Source organism: Sarcophilus harrisii, chromosome 1, assembly GCF_902635505.1.
Source record: "Sarcophilus harrisii chromosome 1, mSarHar1.11, whole genome shotgun sequence".
NCBI lineage: Eukaryota > Metazoa > Chordata > Mammalia > Dasyuromorphia > Dasyuridae > Sarcophilus > Sarcophilus harrisii.
The window spans coordinates 465,274,396-465,290,676 of NC_045426.1; the positions used below are offsets into that span (position 1 = coordinate 465,274,396).

The 16,281-nt window shown below is 33.1% G+C and overlaps 1 protein-coding gene across 1 annotated transcript in view; it reads left to right on the forward strand.

The window, feature by feature from the left end:
• The window catches only part of IMPAD1 (inositol monophosphatase domain containing 1), a 62,183-nt gene extending 46,621 nt beyond the window's left edge, over positions 1 to 15,562 (forward strand). Inside the window, exons 4-5 of the mRNA XM_031946381.1 lie at positions 2,947 to 3,108; positions 8,862 to 15,562. Of these exons, the coding sequence (XP_031802241.1) occupies positions 2,947 to 3,108; positions 8,862 to 9,133 (434 nt within the window). The 3' untranslated portion in view covers positions 9,134 to 15,562. The remainder of the gene's footprint in view (positions 1 to 2,946; positions 3,109 to 8,861) is intronic.
• The last annotated feature ends 719 nt before the right edge of the window (positions 15,563 to 16,281 follow it).

A 16,281-nucleotide genomic window follows, 5' to 3' on the forward strand; every position in this document is an offset into this window, starting at 1 on the left:
TTTGGAACTATGCTCAAAAAGTTATCAAATTGTGCATACCCTTTGATCCAGCAGTGTTACTACTGGGCTTATATCCCAAAGAGATCATAAAGAAGGGAAAGGGACCTGTATGTGCACGAATGTTTATGGCAGCCCTCTTTGTAGTGGCTAGAAACTGGAAACTGAATGGATGTCCATCAGTTGGAGAATGGCTGAATAAATTGTGGTATATGAATATTATGGAATATTATTGTTCTGTAAGAAATGACCAACAGGATGATTTCAGAAAGGCCTGGAGAGACTTACATGAACTGATGCTCAGTGAAATGAGCAGGACCAGGAGATCATTATATACTTCAACAACAATACTATATGATGACCAGCTCTGATGGCCTTGGCCATCCTCAGCAACGAGATCAACCAAATCATTTCCAGTGGAGCAGTAATGAACTGAACCAGCTATGCCCAGAGAAAGAACTCTGGGAGATGACTAAATACCATTACATTGAATTCCCAATCCCTATATTTTTTGCCCACCTGCATTTTTGATTTCCTTCACAAGCTAATTATACAATATTTCAGAGTCTGATTCTTTTTGTACAGCAAAATAACAGTTTGGTCACGTATACTTTTATTGTGTATCTAATTTATATTTTAATATATTTAACATCTACTGGTCATTCTGCCATCTGGGGGAGGGGGGTGGGGGGTAAGAGGTGAAAAATTTAAACAAGAGATTTGGCAATTGTTAATGCTGTAAAGTTACCCATACATATAACCTGTAAATAAAAGGCTATTAAATAAAAAATAAAAATAAAAAAAATAAAGAAAGCTCCTTGTAGAATTCTCTCCCCATCAGTGCTAGATACTCTTAACTTTTGTTTCCAAGTTCTGTTTTCTTACTCTTTAGTTATTTTTACCACCTTCTGAATTTTGTCTCTGGAACTTTGTTAAAACTTGGGGACCAAAACAGATCACAGTACTATAATAAGAGTTAGAAAATACAGTATTTAGCAAAAGAATATATAAACTTTTCTTTGATGTACTATTATAGATACTTAAAAAGATATATAAATTCAATGCAGTTCCATATAACACCAAAATCAATGCTTGAGGTGTGTTGAGGTTCCAATTTACATAACAAAATGGCTTTTTTTCCTCCTGCAAGGCTCTTTTCTGGACCTATAAAGCTAAAAATTTGTTTTAAACCTCCTGTTTTCATCATCATCACCATTATACCATAATTATTTTTTTAAGTGGCCACTGGGTGGTGGTCATACTGTACTTTTTATGATTTTGAACAATTCTGCTTATATAACATAACCAATTTAAAAAATCCAACAACACAAGTACACATATATTTATTTAAACATGCAATTTTCATAAATGAAGGTAACAGATTTATGATTTGAAATATTACTATTCTTGTGTAGAATATTTAGTAGCAAAATAGATAAACACTTCCTTTACCTTACACAACACTGACCTCTAGAGAGACTAGTTTGCAAATTCTTTTCTTAGTAAATAAAAAATGCCCTAAATGAAGGATATTTTTTAAAAACCTTAAGGTTTTTTATTTGTTTTGAGTGTTGTTAGTTTTTTTTTTCTTCCTCAAGATATAATTACTGTATGTGCAAATGTTTACTGATAAGTTTTTGTTTTAAATTTCTTCATGTTTGGAATGTTCCTACGTAATTCTTTTAATTCTCTTCAGTTAGGGAATTGTGGCAGTCTCCAGCTTTTTATCCAGGAATAACATAGGAAATGGATTTCTTCTTTCCATAATTATAATTGTTACTTGATTAGGCTCCTGGAGAACAGTTCAAATTAATATACTCAGTTGCAATTTAATTATTTTGGAAATACTGTTATTAAAAAAAAAAGCAAGCTTGGAACAAATTGAGTCATTCAGATTACTGAGTAAAAAAGGAGTTTTACTTAACTGTAGTGTTGAAAAGATATTCAAAAAAGACACATTAGGCTTTCATTGGACTAGTTCCCACATGCACACACTTACTTCTATATGGAAATGTATCTACTTAGCAGCACATAGTATAATTGCTAGTTATATATTAGGACATTGGGTCAAACCCAATATGAAGGTAAGTGGACTTTTTTTTTCCCTTTACATGACCAGGAAGCCATGTCAGTGTGACCATTGATACTCCAGGGAACAAATGGGGTCCTGTGATGTGGCTGTGTTGCATTTTAGGGAAAACTAGCATAACTTAACCATGTTTCAGATAATAATAGAATTAGGGGTAGTCAGAGGAGGTGGGGCCATGATAGACATTGGTTATATCATAGCCTACAGAAAAAGACTTCTAGAGATCCCTGTTTAAATTTTTTTAAATATTTATTTCCAAAAATGGAAAACAAAAACAAAATCCTATCCAGGTTATTACTCTTTGATTATGTTGATATAATTAAAATCAAGTTGAGAATTATGCTGCTTTGCCACAGATTGTGCTTTAGGATTGCCATTTTGCCTAATTAGATATATTTCAGAGGGAAAGAAACATATAGCACCCATAAACACATGCATGTATATGCATGTAACCTCCAAATATTATATATGTATACACATTATTTGAATTATCTTTTGGGTGGAAATAATTTCACATGTACATTTTAAAAGTTGCCTTTTGACAGTTCTTGGGAATGGGGGAGAATATTTTCTGAAATTAAGAGAAATTCAAACAACAAATTCTGAAATTATGGCAAAATTTAGCTACAATGGCAAAATATAAATCAGGAATAAAGAGAAATAGCAATTTTGTAAATTTATCATCTACAATTAATTTTGCTTAGTTTAATTAAATGTTATTGCAGAGAATTCTTCTTTGGGAAGTTTGATTTATTTTTTTTTTCATTTTTAAAAATATCTGTGAAACTAAAGAATAACTCCTAGTGTCTATGATCAGGTCATCTTCCCATTTATTAATGGAGGATAAATTTCCTTTATAGCTTGGGCCATGGTGGATGGTGGTTCCAATGTGAAAGCTCGTACTTCCTACAATGAGAAAACCCCAAGGATCATCGTGTCTCGCTCCCATTCAGGAACAGTTAAACAAGTAGCGCTTCAGACATTTGGAAACCAGACCACAATTATACCTGCAGGTGGTGCAGGTATGTTACTATTGTCTGCTTTAACTGTAACCTGACTCAATTACAAATAGAGATTTATTGCAGTCAGAAGGATTTTCATAGCATATTTAGTCCAATCTACATCTGAACAGGAATCTCCTCTCCGGTAGCTTGGAAATGGCCATCCAGCCTTGGCTTGAAGACTTATTGTGAGGAAGTAAGCTACCTTGTATCACTGTGAAGTATTTTTAATTATTGAGAGTATTTTTAATTATTTTCTTTTCACTGAGCCAAAATCTTAAAGTCTGTCACTTTGAAATATGGAAGTAAGTTTATGTGTGAATCTTGTTTTCTCAATTAGATTGGAGTTCCTCGAGGCCAAAAAGTTCATCTTAGATTTTTCCTATCTCCTCATACCATCTTGCATATAGTAGATGGTTCAAGAATATATAGTAGATGGTTCTACTATATATAGAATATGGAATATACATATATATATACTCTATATATATTGTGAATATATATATTCTACTATATATATATATATAGAATAGTAGAGTAGATATATTCTATATATAAATTATATATAGAATATATAGTAGATGGTTCAAGAATATCTGCTTTTTAAAGTTTGCCTATATCCTTAAGGGAAATTCACTGCATCCAAGGAACAGTGACTTTTGTCTAGAAAATAAATAAAAAAGTTGGATTAAATGTTTTATGATTATAACTTGAATCCATTAAATAAAGTTACTTTTTAACATATTGATATACAGTGGTGTTCATGAAGCAAATCATTGCAGTTGTAGTCAGACTTATATTAGGAGAGCAACCTAGTCTTTTTCTTGTATCTAGAAAGATTATTAAAAATGAATATTCTTCTCTTCTTTTTAAGTTGATCAGTGCAACAAGATCCCAATTGGTACAAATTATGAAACCCTTGAAGTGACTGAAATTTACTCAGATTTATACTTAACACTTCTTTTGGATTTCAGCCAGTTACCATTTAGTAAATAATTATGACTTTGAATAATGTGAATGTGAATGCATGTGACCACTTTTGGGATTTTATATTCACATTAATAGGGACTTAGCTATGCTTCTAAAAATTTTCCTATATCCTTAAGTGAGGATAGGAGAATAGAGAAGAGGATATAGAAAAAAAAAGAAGTGTGATTTACTTCTTGAATAATGGGTATATGTGATTTTCTTCTTTAAACTTGATTTTTTTAAATGTATACCACAATGTTTGTTTGGAGATTTAACTTCTGATTATATTGATGTATTGCTAACAATCTAAAATTCACAGTCTTTTTTTGCAGTGGCTAAATAGATGGGTTAACTAGGTTTATTGGAATGACAAAGACATTTGGAGTCATGGGACCTGAATTTTGATTGCCTTTGATATGACCTCTTAGAACATTAGAACTTCTCCTGTCCAGTCAGTGTCTTCATATAAAAAATGAGAAATGCAAATACTAAATTTGAAATTTTAAAATTAAAAGGAAAAATTAATAATATTGAAAGTAAAAAAAAAACTATTGTACTAATAAATAAAATTAAGAGTTGGTTCTATGAAAAAAACAGTAAAATAGATAAGCCTTTGGTAAATCTGATTAGAAAAAGGAGGGAGGAATATCAAATTAGTAGTCTTAAAAATGAAAAGGGAGAACTTTACACCAATGAAGAGGAAATTAGAGAAATAATAAGGAATTACTTTGCCCAATTTTATGCCAATAAATTTGATAACCTAAGTGAAATGGATGACTACCTCCAAAAATTTAGGCTTCCCAGATTAACAGAAGAGGAAGTAAATTGCTTGAATAGTCTCATTTCAGAAAAAGAAATAGAACAAGCTATTAATCAACTCCCTAAGAAAAAATCCCCAAGACCAGATGGATTTACATGTGAATTCTACCAAACATTTAAAGAACAATTAGCCCCAGTGCTATATAAATTATTTGTTAAAATAGGGAATGAAGGAGTCCTACCAAATTCCTTTTATGACACAGACATGGTACTGATACCTAAACCAGGTAGGTTGAAAACAGAAAGAAAATTATAGACCAATCTCCCTAATGAATATTGATGGTAAAATCTTAAATAAGATATTAGCAAAAAGGCTACAAAAAATCATCCCCAGGATACTACACTATGATCAAGTAGGATTTATGCCAGGAATGCAGGGCTGATTCAATATAAGGAAAACTATCAGCATATTTGGCCATATTAATAACCAAATTAACAAAAACCATATGATCATCTCAATAGATGCAGAAAAAGCATTTGATAAAATCCAACATCCATTCCTATTAAAAATACTTGAGAGTATAGGAATAAATGAACTTTTCCTTAAAATAATAAGCAGCATCTATTTAAAACCATCAATAAGCATCATATGTAATGGGGAAAAACTGCAACCATTCCCAATAAGATCAGGAGTGAAACAAGGTTGCCCACTATCATCGTTACTATTCAATATTGTATTAGAAATGCTAGTTTTGGCAGTAAGAGTTGAGAAAGAGATTATAGGAATTAGAGTAGGCAATGAGGAAGCCAAACTATCACTCTTTGCAGATGACATGATGGTATACTTAGAGAACCCCAGAGATTCTACTAAAAAGTTATTAGAAATAATCCACAACTTTAGCAAAGTTGCAGGATACAAAATAAACCCACATAAATCATCAGTATTCTTATATATCACTAACAAAATCCAACAGTCAGAGTTACAAAGAGAAATTCCATTTAAAGTAACTACTGATAGTATAAAATACTTGGGAATCTATCTGCCAAGGGAAAATCAGAAACTTTATGAGCAAAACTACAAAATACTTTTCACACAAATTAAGTCTGATCTAACCAATTGGAAAAATATTATATGCTCTTGGATAGGGTGAGCAAATATAATAAAGATGACAGTACTACCTAAACTAATCTATTTGTTTAGCACTATACCAATCAGACTCCCAAAAAACTATTTTAATGACCTAGAAAAAATAACAACAAAGCTCATGTGGAAAAACAAAATGTCAAGAATTTTAAGAGAATTAATGGAAAAAAAAATCAAATGAAGGTGGCTTAGCTGTACCACATCTAAAATTATATTATAGAGCAGCAGTTACCAAAACCATTTGGTATTAGCTAAGGAGTAGATTAGTTGATCAGTGGAATAGATTAGTTGATCAGTGGAATAGATTAGGTTCAAAGGACAAAACAGTCAATAACTATAGCAACCTACTGTTTGACAAATCCAAAGACCCTGGCTTTTGGGATAAGAACTTACTGTTTGACAAAAATTGCTGGGAAAATTGGAAACTAGTATGGCAGAAACTAGGCGTTGACCCACACTTAACACCATACACCAAAATAAGCTCAAAATAGGTTCATGACCTAAATATAAAGACTGAGATTATAGATAAATTAGAGGAACACAGGATAATTTACCTCTCAGACCTGTGGAAGAAGAAGGAATTTATAAGCAAAGAACAATTAGAGATCATTGCTGATGACAAAATAGAAAATTTTGATTATATCAAACTGAAAAGTTTTTGTACAAACAAAACTAATTCAGACAAGATTAGAAGGGAAGCAATGAATTGGAAAAATATTTTTACAGTCAAAGGTTCTTTTAAAGGACTCATTTCCAAAATATATAGAGAATTGACTCTAATTTATAAGAAATCAAGCCATTCTCCAATTGATAAATGGTCAAAGGATATGAACAGACAATTCTCAGACAAAGAAATTGAAACTATTTCTAGCCATATGAAAAGATGCTCCAAATCATTATTAATTAGAGAAATGCAAATTAAGACAACTCTGAGATACCACTATACACCTGTCAGACTGGCTAAAATGACAGGGAAAGATAATGCAGAATGTTGGAGGGGATGTGGGAAAACAGGGACACTAATACATTGTTGGTGGAATTGTGAATACATCCAGCCATTTTGGAGAACAATTCAGAACTATGCTCAAAAAGATTTCAAACTGTGTATACTCTTTGATCCAGCAATGTTACTACTGGGCTTATGTCCCAAAGAAATCTTAAAGAAGGGAAAGGGACCTGTATGTGCACGAATGTTTGTGGCAGCCAGAACCTGGAAACTGAGTGGATGCCCATCAATTGGAGAATGGTTGAATAAATTGTGGTATATGAATATTATGGAATATTATTGTTCAGTAAGAAATGACCAGGAAGATTTCAGAAAGGCCTGGAGAGACTTACATGAACTGATGCTGAGTGAAACAAGCAGGGCCAGGAGATCATTATATACTTCAACAATAATACTATATGATGATCAATTCTGATGGACCTGGCCATTCTCAGTAATGAGATGAACCAAATCAGTTCCAGTGGAGCAGTAATGAACTGAACCAGCTACACCCAGTGAAAGAATTCTTGGAGATGACTAAGAACCATTACATTGAATTCCCGATCCCTATATTTTCGCCTGTCTGCATTTTGGATTTCCTTCACAGGCTAATTGTACAATATCTCATAGTCTGATTCTTTTTGTACAGCAAAATAATGGTTTGGTCATGTATACTTATTCTGTATTTAATTTATACTTTAATATATTTAACATCTACTGGTCATCCTGCCATCTAGGGGAGTGAGTGAGGGGAAGGAGGGGAAAAATTGGAACAAAAGGTTTGTCAATTGTCAGTGCTGTAAAATTACCCATACATATCGCTTGTAAATAAAAAGCTATTAAAAAAATAAAATAAAAAATGAGAAATGGGTTTTAAATTCTCAGTTCAGTTATTTTTCATTTGTGTTCAACTTTAGAGTTAGACCCATTTATAGTCCAACCCAATTAGAGTTTTCTTGGTAAAGATATTAGAGTCGTTTGCTACTTCCTTCTCCAGTTCATTTTTCAGATGAAACTAAAGCAAAAAGGGTTAAGTGACTTGACCATGGTTACACAGCTAATTAAAGATGTGAGGCCAGATTTGAACCCTATCTCAGTCTTCCTGATTCCCAGATCAAGCATTCTATCAATGCCACATCTAGGGATTTTAAATAGAGGCTCACTTATGTGCTTTGTAGCTCTCAGTCTGTAATTTACAGTTACATAGCACTTTACATAATCTCTTTTGATTGTCACGTCAATCTTGTAAGATTAACCTCTTTTTTGAGTGTAGGGAAACTGAGGCACAGAAATAATACTCACTAAAGTTACGTATATATCATGTGGTTGACAAAGCCTAAGGGGAGAAAAGGATTGGGAAAGGAGACTGTGGAGTTCAGAAATGTGAATCAGTGATAAATAAAAAATTTGCTCATCAGCATGCTCATCAGCTGAGACTGATTACAAAGGATACTTCTATAATTGAGAGAATGCAGTTGAGAGGCTTTCAAGACTTTCAGGGATTACAGACTAGGAGAATCAGGAAGTCAAGATGTGGATTAAAAAAAAAAAAGCCAAAACACATTTTTTCAACTTTAACTTTCAAGTAAAAATTTCCAAAGTTTTTAAATGAAAAACATGGTTAGTAATTTACTTACCTCTTATGTCCATATGAAATACCATTCCATATAGTTCATAAAAAATATTCCATTGGAAAAAAAACTGCAAGGAAAAAAAATCTAAACCAGAATACAGGGATCTGGTCACAATATAGACTCTAAACATCACCAAGTATAATTATTAATATTTAAAGTGATTTTAATAACTGATATTAATAGTATAATAATTTGTCCTATTATTTAGTAATTGAGGTCACACTTTCAAAATCCAAGCTACTTAAAATAAGCACTAACCTAAATTCTATGCTTTATTCTTTAGGTTACAAAGTTTTATCCCTTTTGGATGTGCCTGATGAGAACCAAGAAAAAGCTGATATCTATATCCACGTGACATATATTAAAAAATGGGATATTTGTGCTGGCAATGCCCTCCTCAAAGCTCTTGGGGGCCATATGACCACCTTGAATGGTGAAGAGATAAGTTACACTGGCTCTGATGGCAATGAAGGAGGACTCCTAGCCAGCATCAACATGAACCATCAGGCACTAGTCAAAAAACTCCCAGAACTTGAGAAGACATCCCACAAATGAGCATAAGGTCTGCAAGGATACACCTCTGCTTCCCAGAGCTGCGAAGAGTCCACCTGAAGGACCCTGGTCTATCTGTGGAAGACTATGCATGATCAAGGCCATCCAGTCTTCTTGAAATGATGGAAAGCAACAGGGACTCTCCCCACCTCCTACTCCCTTCCCTTTAAGATGCAAGATTGAGGAGAATGTGTAGTTTTTTTTAATATCATTCACCATATTTAATTTGGAGACTGTTTTCATACAGCTGCCATACTCAAGGTGCATATATGTAGATAGATTGTGGGTTGAAATCTAGATTTGAACAGACCATATTTGAGTGATTTGTCACAACAGCATCATTAAACTTACAGTACTTTTCAGGCAGAACCAAGGATTAATTTTGAAAGCTCATTTGACATTACTTTATAATATACCTTATTGAAAATGAATTCCCATCAAGAATTTCTCCCTAGTTCCATTTGAATGGAAAGCACAAGGAGCCAAACACCTATCTATATGCAAGAAATAAATAACTATTCATCTGTGACAGAAGAACATTTCTGACTGATTAAAAATAACATAACAGTTTGAGTTTGTTTTTTCCAGAACTTTTAAAAGTTGGTCATCCAGCTGGTAGAAAATAATGAATTTTTGATGATTTGTAAATCATGGTAATTGTTATTTCTGTGTATTTTAAAAGAAAATTGTGTTTCTTTACATAGCTTTAACGTCTTGCCGTTGATTTTCACCTTCTCTGTGAAAGATGCATGACTCATTGGGTGCTCCCCCAACCCGTTTCCCAGTCCTAATTATTGATTCTTCTACTTGTAAGTTTAATTTTCAAGTTTCACAATTGGCCCTAAGGATTTTACTAAACTTTCCACAATCTATTTTTAATGAAAAGATTGTTAAGGGAATTAGGTTCAGAAAAGGGAATCATAAAATTTTAAATGAATTGTTGATAGCTGAAAATTGATGTAATATCAGAATTGGACTAGCCTTTCTCATCCACGCCCTAAAAAATAATCAAATTACCTAGAGGTTTTTTTATTTAAATTGTTTTATCTAGTTTGCATTTAATTGATTTGAACTTCATCATAAATTACAGACTGAGAGCTACAAAGCACATAAGTGAGCCTCTATTTAAAATCCCTAGATGTGGCATTGATAGAATGCTTGATCTGGGAATCAGGAAGACTGAGATAGGGTTCAAATCTGGCCTCACATCTGCTGCTGTTACTGTCTCTTTGAGTATTTTTCCCTAAGCTACAAGTGGTTTGGGGGCATCACATAAATAAATATACTGCAGGGTAAAACACCAAGGCTTAGAATTCATTCTGATGAGAGTTTTCTTCTGAATACACTTCAGACTCTAGTTCAAATAGGAAGAATGAAACATTTGCCTCATGTCCTGTTGTGTTTTGGCTATAACCAGGGCCTATCTCTGAACTTTCATCCAGAAGTCTGGTTTCTTTCTGGGTGATTACATACCTGAACACTTTAAGGACACCAACCAGCGCCATTCTTTTTTTTATCCCTTTTGTAGTCCATTGTCCTATGGAACAATGGCAAAGAAGGGATTCTGTTGAAAGAAAGGTTGGACTTAAACCTTTTAAACTTAATTCTTTATGTTTTTTTTTTCCTAGTAACATGACTTAATGTTTCTGAATGATGAATTATGGTATTTAGTATTACTGTGGAGTATACAGCCCTCTTGACTTCATAATCTGGTGAAGAAAGCTTGTCTCATATAATATAGATCATGTTGAGGACATTTCTAGGTCCTTTCTTGAGGACAATGAGTAACATTGCCACATAACCACTTGAAGTGTAGCTAAAGGTTGTTGATATTACCTCAGTGACCAGAGCCACTATCAATGTCCTGGTCTGCCTAAAAATGACATGCATAAAATGTGATGATTTATGAGAATTCTATAGTCAGGAAAAAATCCAGACTCCCTATAGGCAAGATCATATTGTGTCATCCATCCACTTTTACCTAGTCCTCAACTCTGATAATATAGCTGACAAAATGGTAAGTGGGTATGTGGTTATGAACAAAGATTCCCCTTGGCTTATCTCTATGAAATAGGTTGTTTCTGTACCCATGACCATTTAATATTTCTTTTGTTGAGTGATGCATATTTTTTGGTTATTCTAATAGTTAATTTTTTTTTTAAATTTATGCAGTTAGCTAGGAATTCTCTATACAGTGTTGAGAGTTCAAAAATCCCTAGCCATTTGGTTAGCATTTTGATTAAAAAAGACTTCTTATTGTCATTATAAAAATGGCAGGAGAGGTAGATCATTGCTAACTCAACTTGAATCCTCTAGCAGTGTATATGGAAAAGGCATTTGTTTTAATTCTATAAATTGGTTTTTATTAAAAATCTGCTTTGTGCAAACCACTATTTTGAGTGTTGAGAGGGATGCAAAGATATGAGGGAATGTCTTAACCAGCACATTTTTAGCTGGCATTCACCAATAACTATATACCAGCAAACAATTGATTTGTACCAGCAAAGTTGGTGAGTCACATATTTGCCAATTTGGGCCTCTATACTAAGACTAAATATTTTAGGAGGAGAAATTCAGCTGATCGTCTATTTTGATTACATATGGCATATGACTTTAGGTTTGAAAATTCCAATTCAGCTTGGACAAGGTACCTCCCTTGACCTTATTATTGAAAAGTTTTCTTTTTCACACATCTGCATGACCACCGAGTCCATTCAGCAATGAACAGACATTAGTTGATAGTCATATATGATTTCATTGATGTGATAATGAATTGTGTATTTGGTATTTTGGGTTTTAGGTTGGCATTGTGCTTTACCCCTAGTATTGCATAATTAATTATGTCTTTAAATGTTTTTCTTATCTTCTAAGATAATTTAAAATAAATTATTTTGAAATGGTCAAAGCTGCTAATTTTTGTTATTTTTTATTTATTCTTCCTTTAGAAGATTGTCAAATATATTTTAAGGGGGAAAAGTGTTTGTCCTAATTGTAAATGTCCACATTTTGTGGAAATTGGTAGGATATTTGAAAGAAGAGAGGAAACTAAATTAGATTTGTTGATCTGAAGTAGAAGCTTTTTCCTAATTAGCAGAAAAAGCCTTCAAAGAATAATTTGCCATTTGATTTTAATAGTTAGGACTTTGTGAGATACCTGTGTGTACACAAAAATTAAGATACTGGCTAGCAATTAAACATTTCTATAATTTGTTTGGCATAGTTGGTTGAGACTAACTTGCATGGCTGATTTCTTTTGGAAGTGCTTATGTAGCATATTAATTATTTTTAAAGGTTTTCTAGTTATCTTCAAAAGCTAGTATGCATTGTTTCCCAATGCATGAAAAATGACTGTTTTGTTATTTGATTTGAGACAATATTTTTAGTTTTTTTTTTAATAAGAAAACACATTTTATTTCCTTTTCAGTAAGCAGAAACAGTTGTATCATATTAAAAGAACTTAAATATATGGAAGTACGAAATATAATTTCCCTAGATTACTGAAGTGATGAAATAAAAAATTCATGCCTGATTTGGGACTAAAGGAGGAATTTGGCAAAGTCACATTTTGGCACATCCTGCTGTTATCCTTTCATTCTTCTATTTTCAGAGAAAGTATTACAAAATATTTGGTTTCCCTCCTCCCTACCCCCTCTCCCCCGAATTAGTGACAACTGGTCTGTTTCTTTATTCCAAACAGTCATTGTTGGACACTCTGCCAAGTTTCATGAATCTCAACCTAACAAGCCATTTCAGTACCACTGACATGAGTCCCTTTCCCCCTTACATATCTTCTGCCGTAATTTCACTTTCTCAATGCTACCTTTCCATCTCTATCATTTTCTCCCCCCTCTTTCTCTTGATGCTCTTATATGTATTATCTTTTTTTTTTAAATATTGTTTTCTCCTTAATCCATTTATTGCTTCTGAACTTGGAGCATTTCTATTGGACTACCAGATATTTCTGGTCTTTCTAACTCCAAATCAAATCTCTTAAAAGTGATGGGTGGCACTTTGTTAAAGAAACCGCAGGGAAAAACAAATTGTCTGTCCTGAAAATTTCCAAATTAAATGTGTTTTCACCAGATTTCCTTTAGAAATTAAAGAGAAAAGACTTTTAACTCCCTAAACTTCATAGTTGTCAAATTTAATCTAATGCTTTTATTTCTTCAAAATATTTGTTGCTCTTTCACACACAAGTCAGGTATAAATATAGGAGAACATAGAACTACAGAGGTAAAGCCTTCAGGGAAATTGGTATTAATCATTTTCAAATCTGTGCCCAGTTTTAGAATATAATGGATCTTCATCATTTCTGTGGTCTTTGTATGTGTACAATTTTATTTTAAAAATTATGCACTTCTCAAAGACACTCACAAAAGTGACTTAAAACTGTGGCAACAAAATGATGTGAACAAGGACACACACACATACCCTTTAATTCACACTGTTTCAGAATGTCTAAATATTCCCTTCTGTATTTGAAAAAAATGAGGGATAGGGAAGAATAAGGGGAATAGTAGCAAAGGAAAGGAAGCCTTAAAAAAAATGAGATCCATCTTAAAGAGTAGAATTTTGTGTGATAGTGGGGATATGGGAGAAAATATGAAAAGAAAAAAAAAAAACCTTTCCTTACAGTGGGTAGCAAGAACAGTTGAAGGCACATATGATCTCCCATTAGAGTTCAGTTTCTCTTAGAGCCTTCCTGTTTTCTTTGAAGCTAGTAACTACACCATAGGTAAATAAATGCTAATTGGAGAAAACTAGAGGTGAATACTATCAGCTTCCTTCTTCCTTCCTTAGCTGTGGGGCCCACTATTCTTGTTTTGCTTAAAAGTAATTAATTTAGGGATTTTCAAGCCCAATTGAAGTGAAGAGGATGTAATGAAAAATCAGTAGATTATTAGGGAAGCAAACACCTTTTGGGTGTATGGTATTCAATTACAGGGTAGGCCCATTTATTTTGAGTTTTGAGACGTGCAATCTGAAAATTTCTTTTAGTGTATACCTAGTAACAAATTTTGAGTCTTCTTATTTAATTATTTAGCTTAGCAAATCTGTGCCTTACTGCTACTAGGGCATTGTATGTTCATAGAGGGGGAAGGCTTTCTAGTGGAATGGGGAAAATAGTTACTTAATGGGAAAATAAATTATTTCACTGTTTTTAATGTTAATTTTTGGAGATAATTCATTAAAGTGAATGACAAAATATTTTTGCATACTCTACAAGTATAGTACACTTTTATATGAAACTGGTTATCTCAATGTTTATAAGTCTGAAATGTTACTTCATCTTTTGATTTTTAATTTAGCTTTATTGTTAACATTGTAAACCTGTGGAAAGTAGGATACATTTTAAAATGATGTTTTAGACAACCCTGTTTTAAATGAATTACTTTAGCATGGAGTTAAAACTGTTGTAGTTCCCATAGAATCAATTGCTATAAATTAGCTATTCCTTTTCAATTCTGTTATAAATTAGCTATGTATGTATCATATCAAATGATGATAATGTTAAAAATTGCTTGTGTCCATGGGTTTATAGATAGTTTTGATTATTTGTAAATAATTCACAAAGGGGATGATTTGAATTTTGTACTTTCAAAAAAAAGTCTTTTGGTTATGGGGTAATGGTGTATAAAGGTTTTTCTTTCAGAAATGAGAAAAAAAATTCTGGTCAAACCTGGCAGGTATATGCATTTCTAATTTGCCACTAGTGAAGGTTTATAAATATTAAAACAGTTGACAGGAAAGCTTTTTAGAAGTTGGGTGGTGAATTAATCATGTGTGGGAAAATGAGATTTATAAGTAGTTTTCCATTTGGGATGAAAATCAGAAATGCAAGCCAAGTTGGCTTCATGTCTTGTTAAAAGAAAAAGGTGATGAATTACATTAAAACAACTCATTCTATATCGTATACTTAGAAGGGTTCCCCAAAGTATTTGTACCATAAACGTCATCTATATAGCTTGGCAAAGCAAAAATGAGTGTTCATTTAGCTGTGTTTTCCATTAAAGTTCTGTGTGTGTGGTTTGTATGCATTGCACACATGGTACATTTTCCATCAGAAGAGAAATGCTCAGCATATGTCTTGATATTATGGGAGTTGGCAGGGAGAGTAGAGATGAAGTCCACTCTGGCTATAACTCCATCAGTCATTAGGAGGATCAGTTAAATATTCAAGAAGAGTTTACTACTCCTTACTATACCAGCATCATTTAGTCTTTCCAACCAGCCTGAATGAAAGACACAAAGGATCAGGTGGTATGTTTTGTCTCAATAGAAGGCTTCAGTCCCCAAGGCTCTTATGAAAGCCTGTCTCTCCTGGTCAACCATTATAAAAAAACAGCTATTTCCTTCATCTACTAGGTATCTTTCCTTAGGTACCAGCCACAGACTCGGAAGATGCAATCCATACAAAACATTTGTATATCAGCATTTTATCTTTTCAGCCTTCCTCTCTAGTTTTCTGAAGTTCATTTTGCAATCCTTTCTGAAAGAGTATTTATATAGTCCAGTGTTGTAGAGGCTACAAATGGTCTCCTAACTTTTATAGGCCAATTTATTCATCTTGCCCAGTGGAAAAGAAATGAAGGCCAGAGCATGTGGAAAAGAGGCCATGATACTCTGGACATTCAATTCCCTCCATCATCATGTTCATAGGATTAGCCCTTAGCATTTCTTAGCTTTTACTTTCTTTGGAGAGATATTTGACCATCTAAAAATATACAAATTATGTTCCAGTTTCTTCTAAATTCTCTAAGTTGATGACTGTCTTCTATTTTAAATTATTTTTTTCCCTAAAAAAAAAATTAAGGATATTGTCTTTTTTTTCACTCCACCCCTTCTGAATACTGCTCAGAAATCAATGAGTGCTAGTAAATTTGAGAATGTCTCATTTTAAAACAATCTGTTGTCTGGCCCCAACAATTTGTGTGTGACCTGTCTCTCTGGCTGATACTTTGCCAAACTAAATCTAAATTCTCAAAATAAACTACAGCGATGTATGAAGACTGAAGTGTGACAATTTGATTTGGGAAAGGAAATTGGGGATAATGGGGTGGTGGGAAAAGGGTAAGATTTTTAAAGAGATGTCAGATGTTTGAATTAAGGAATGATAGATTGGAGGGGTGATAGTGGTATAGAAATGGAGA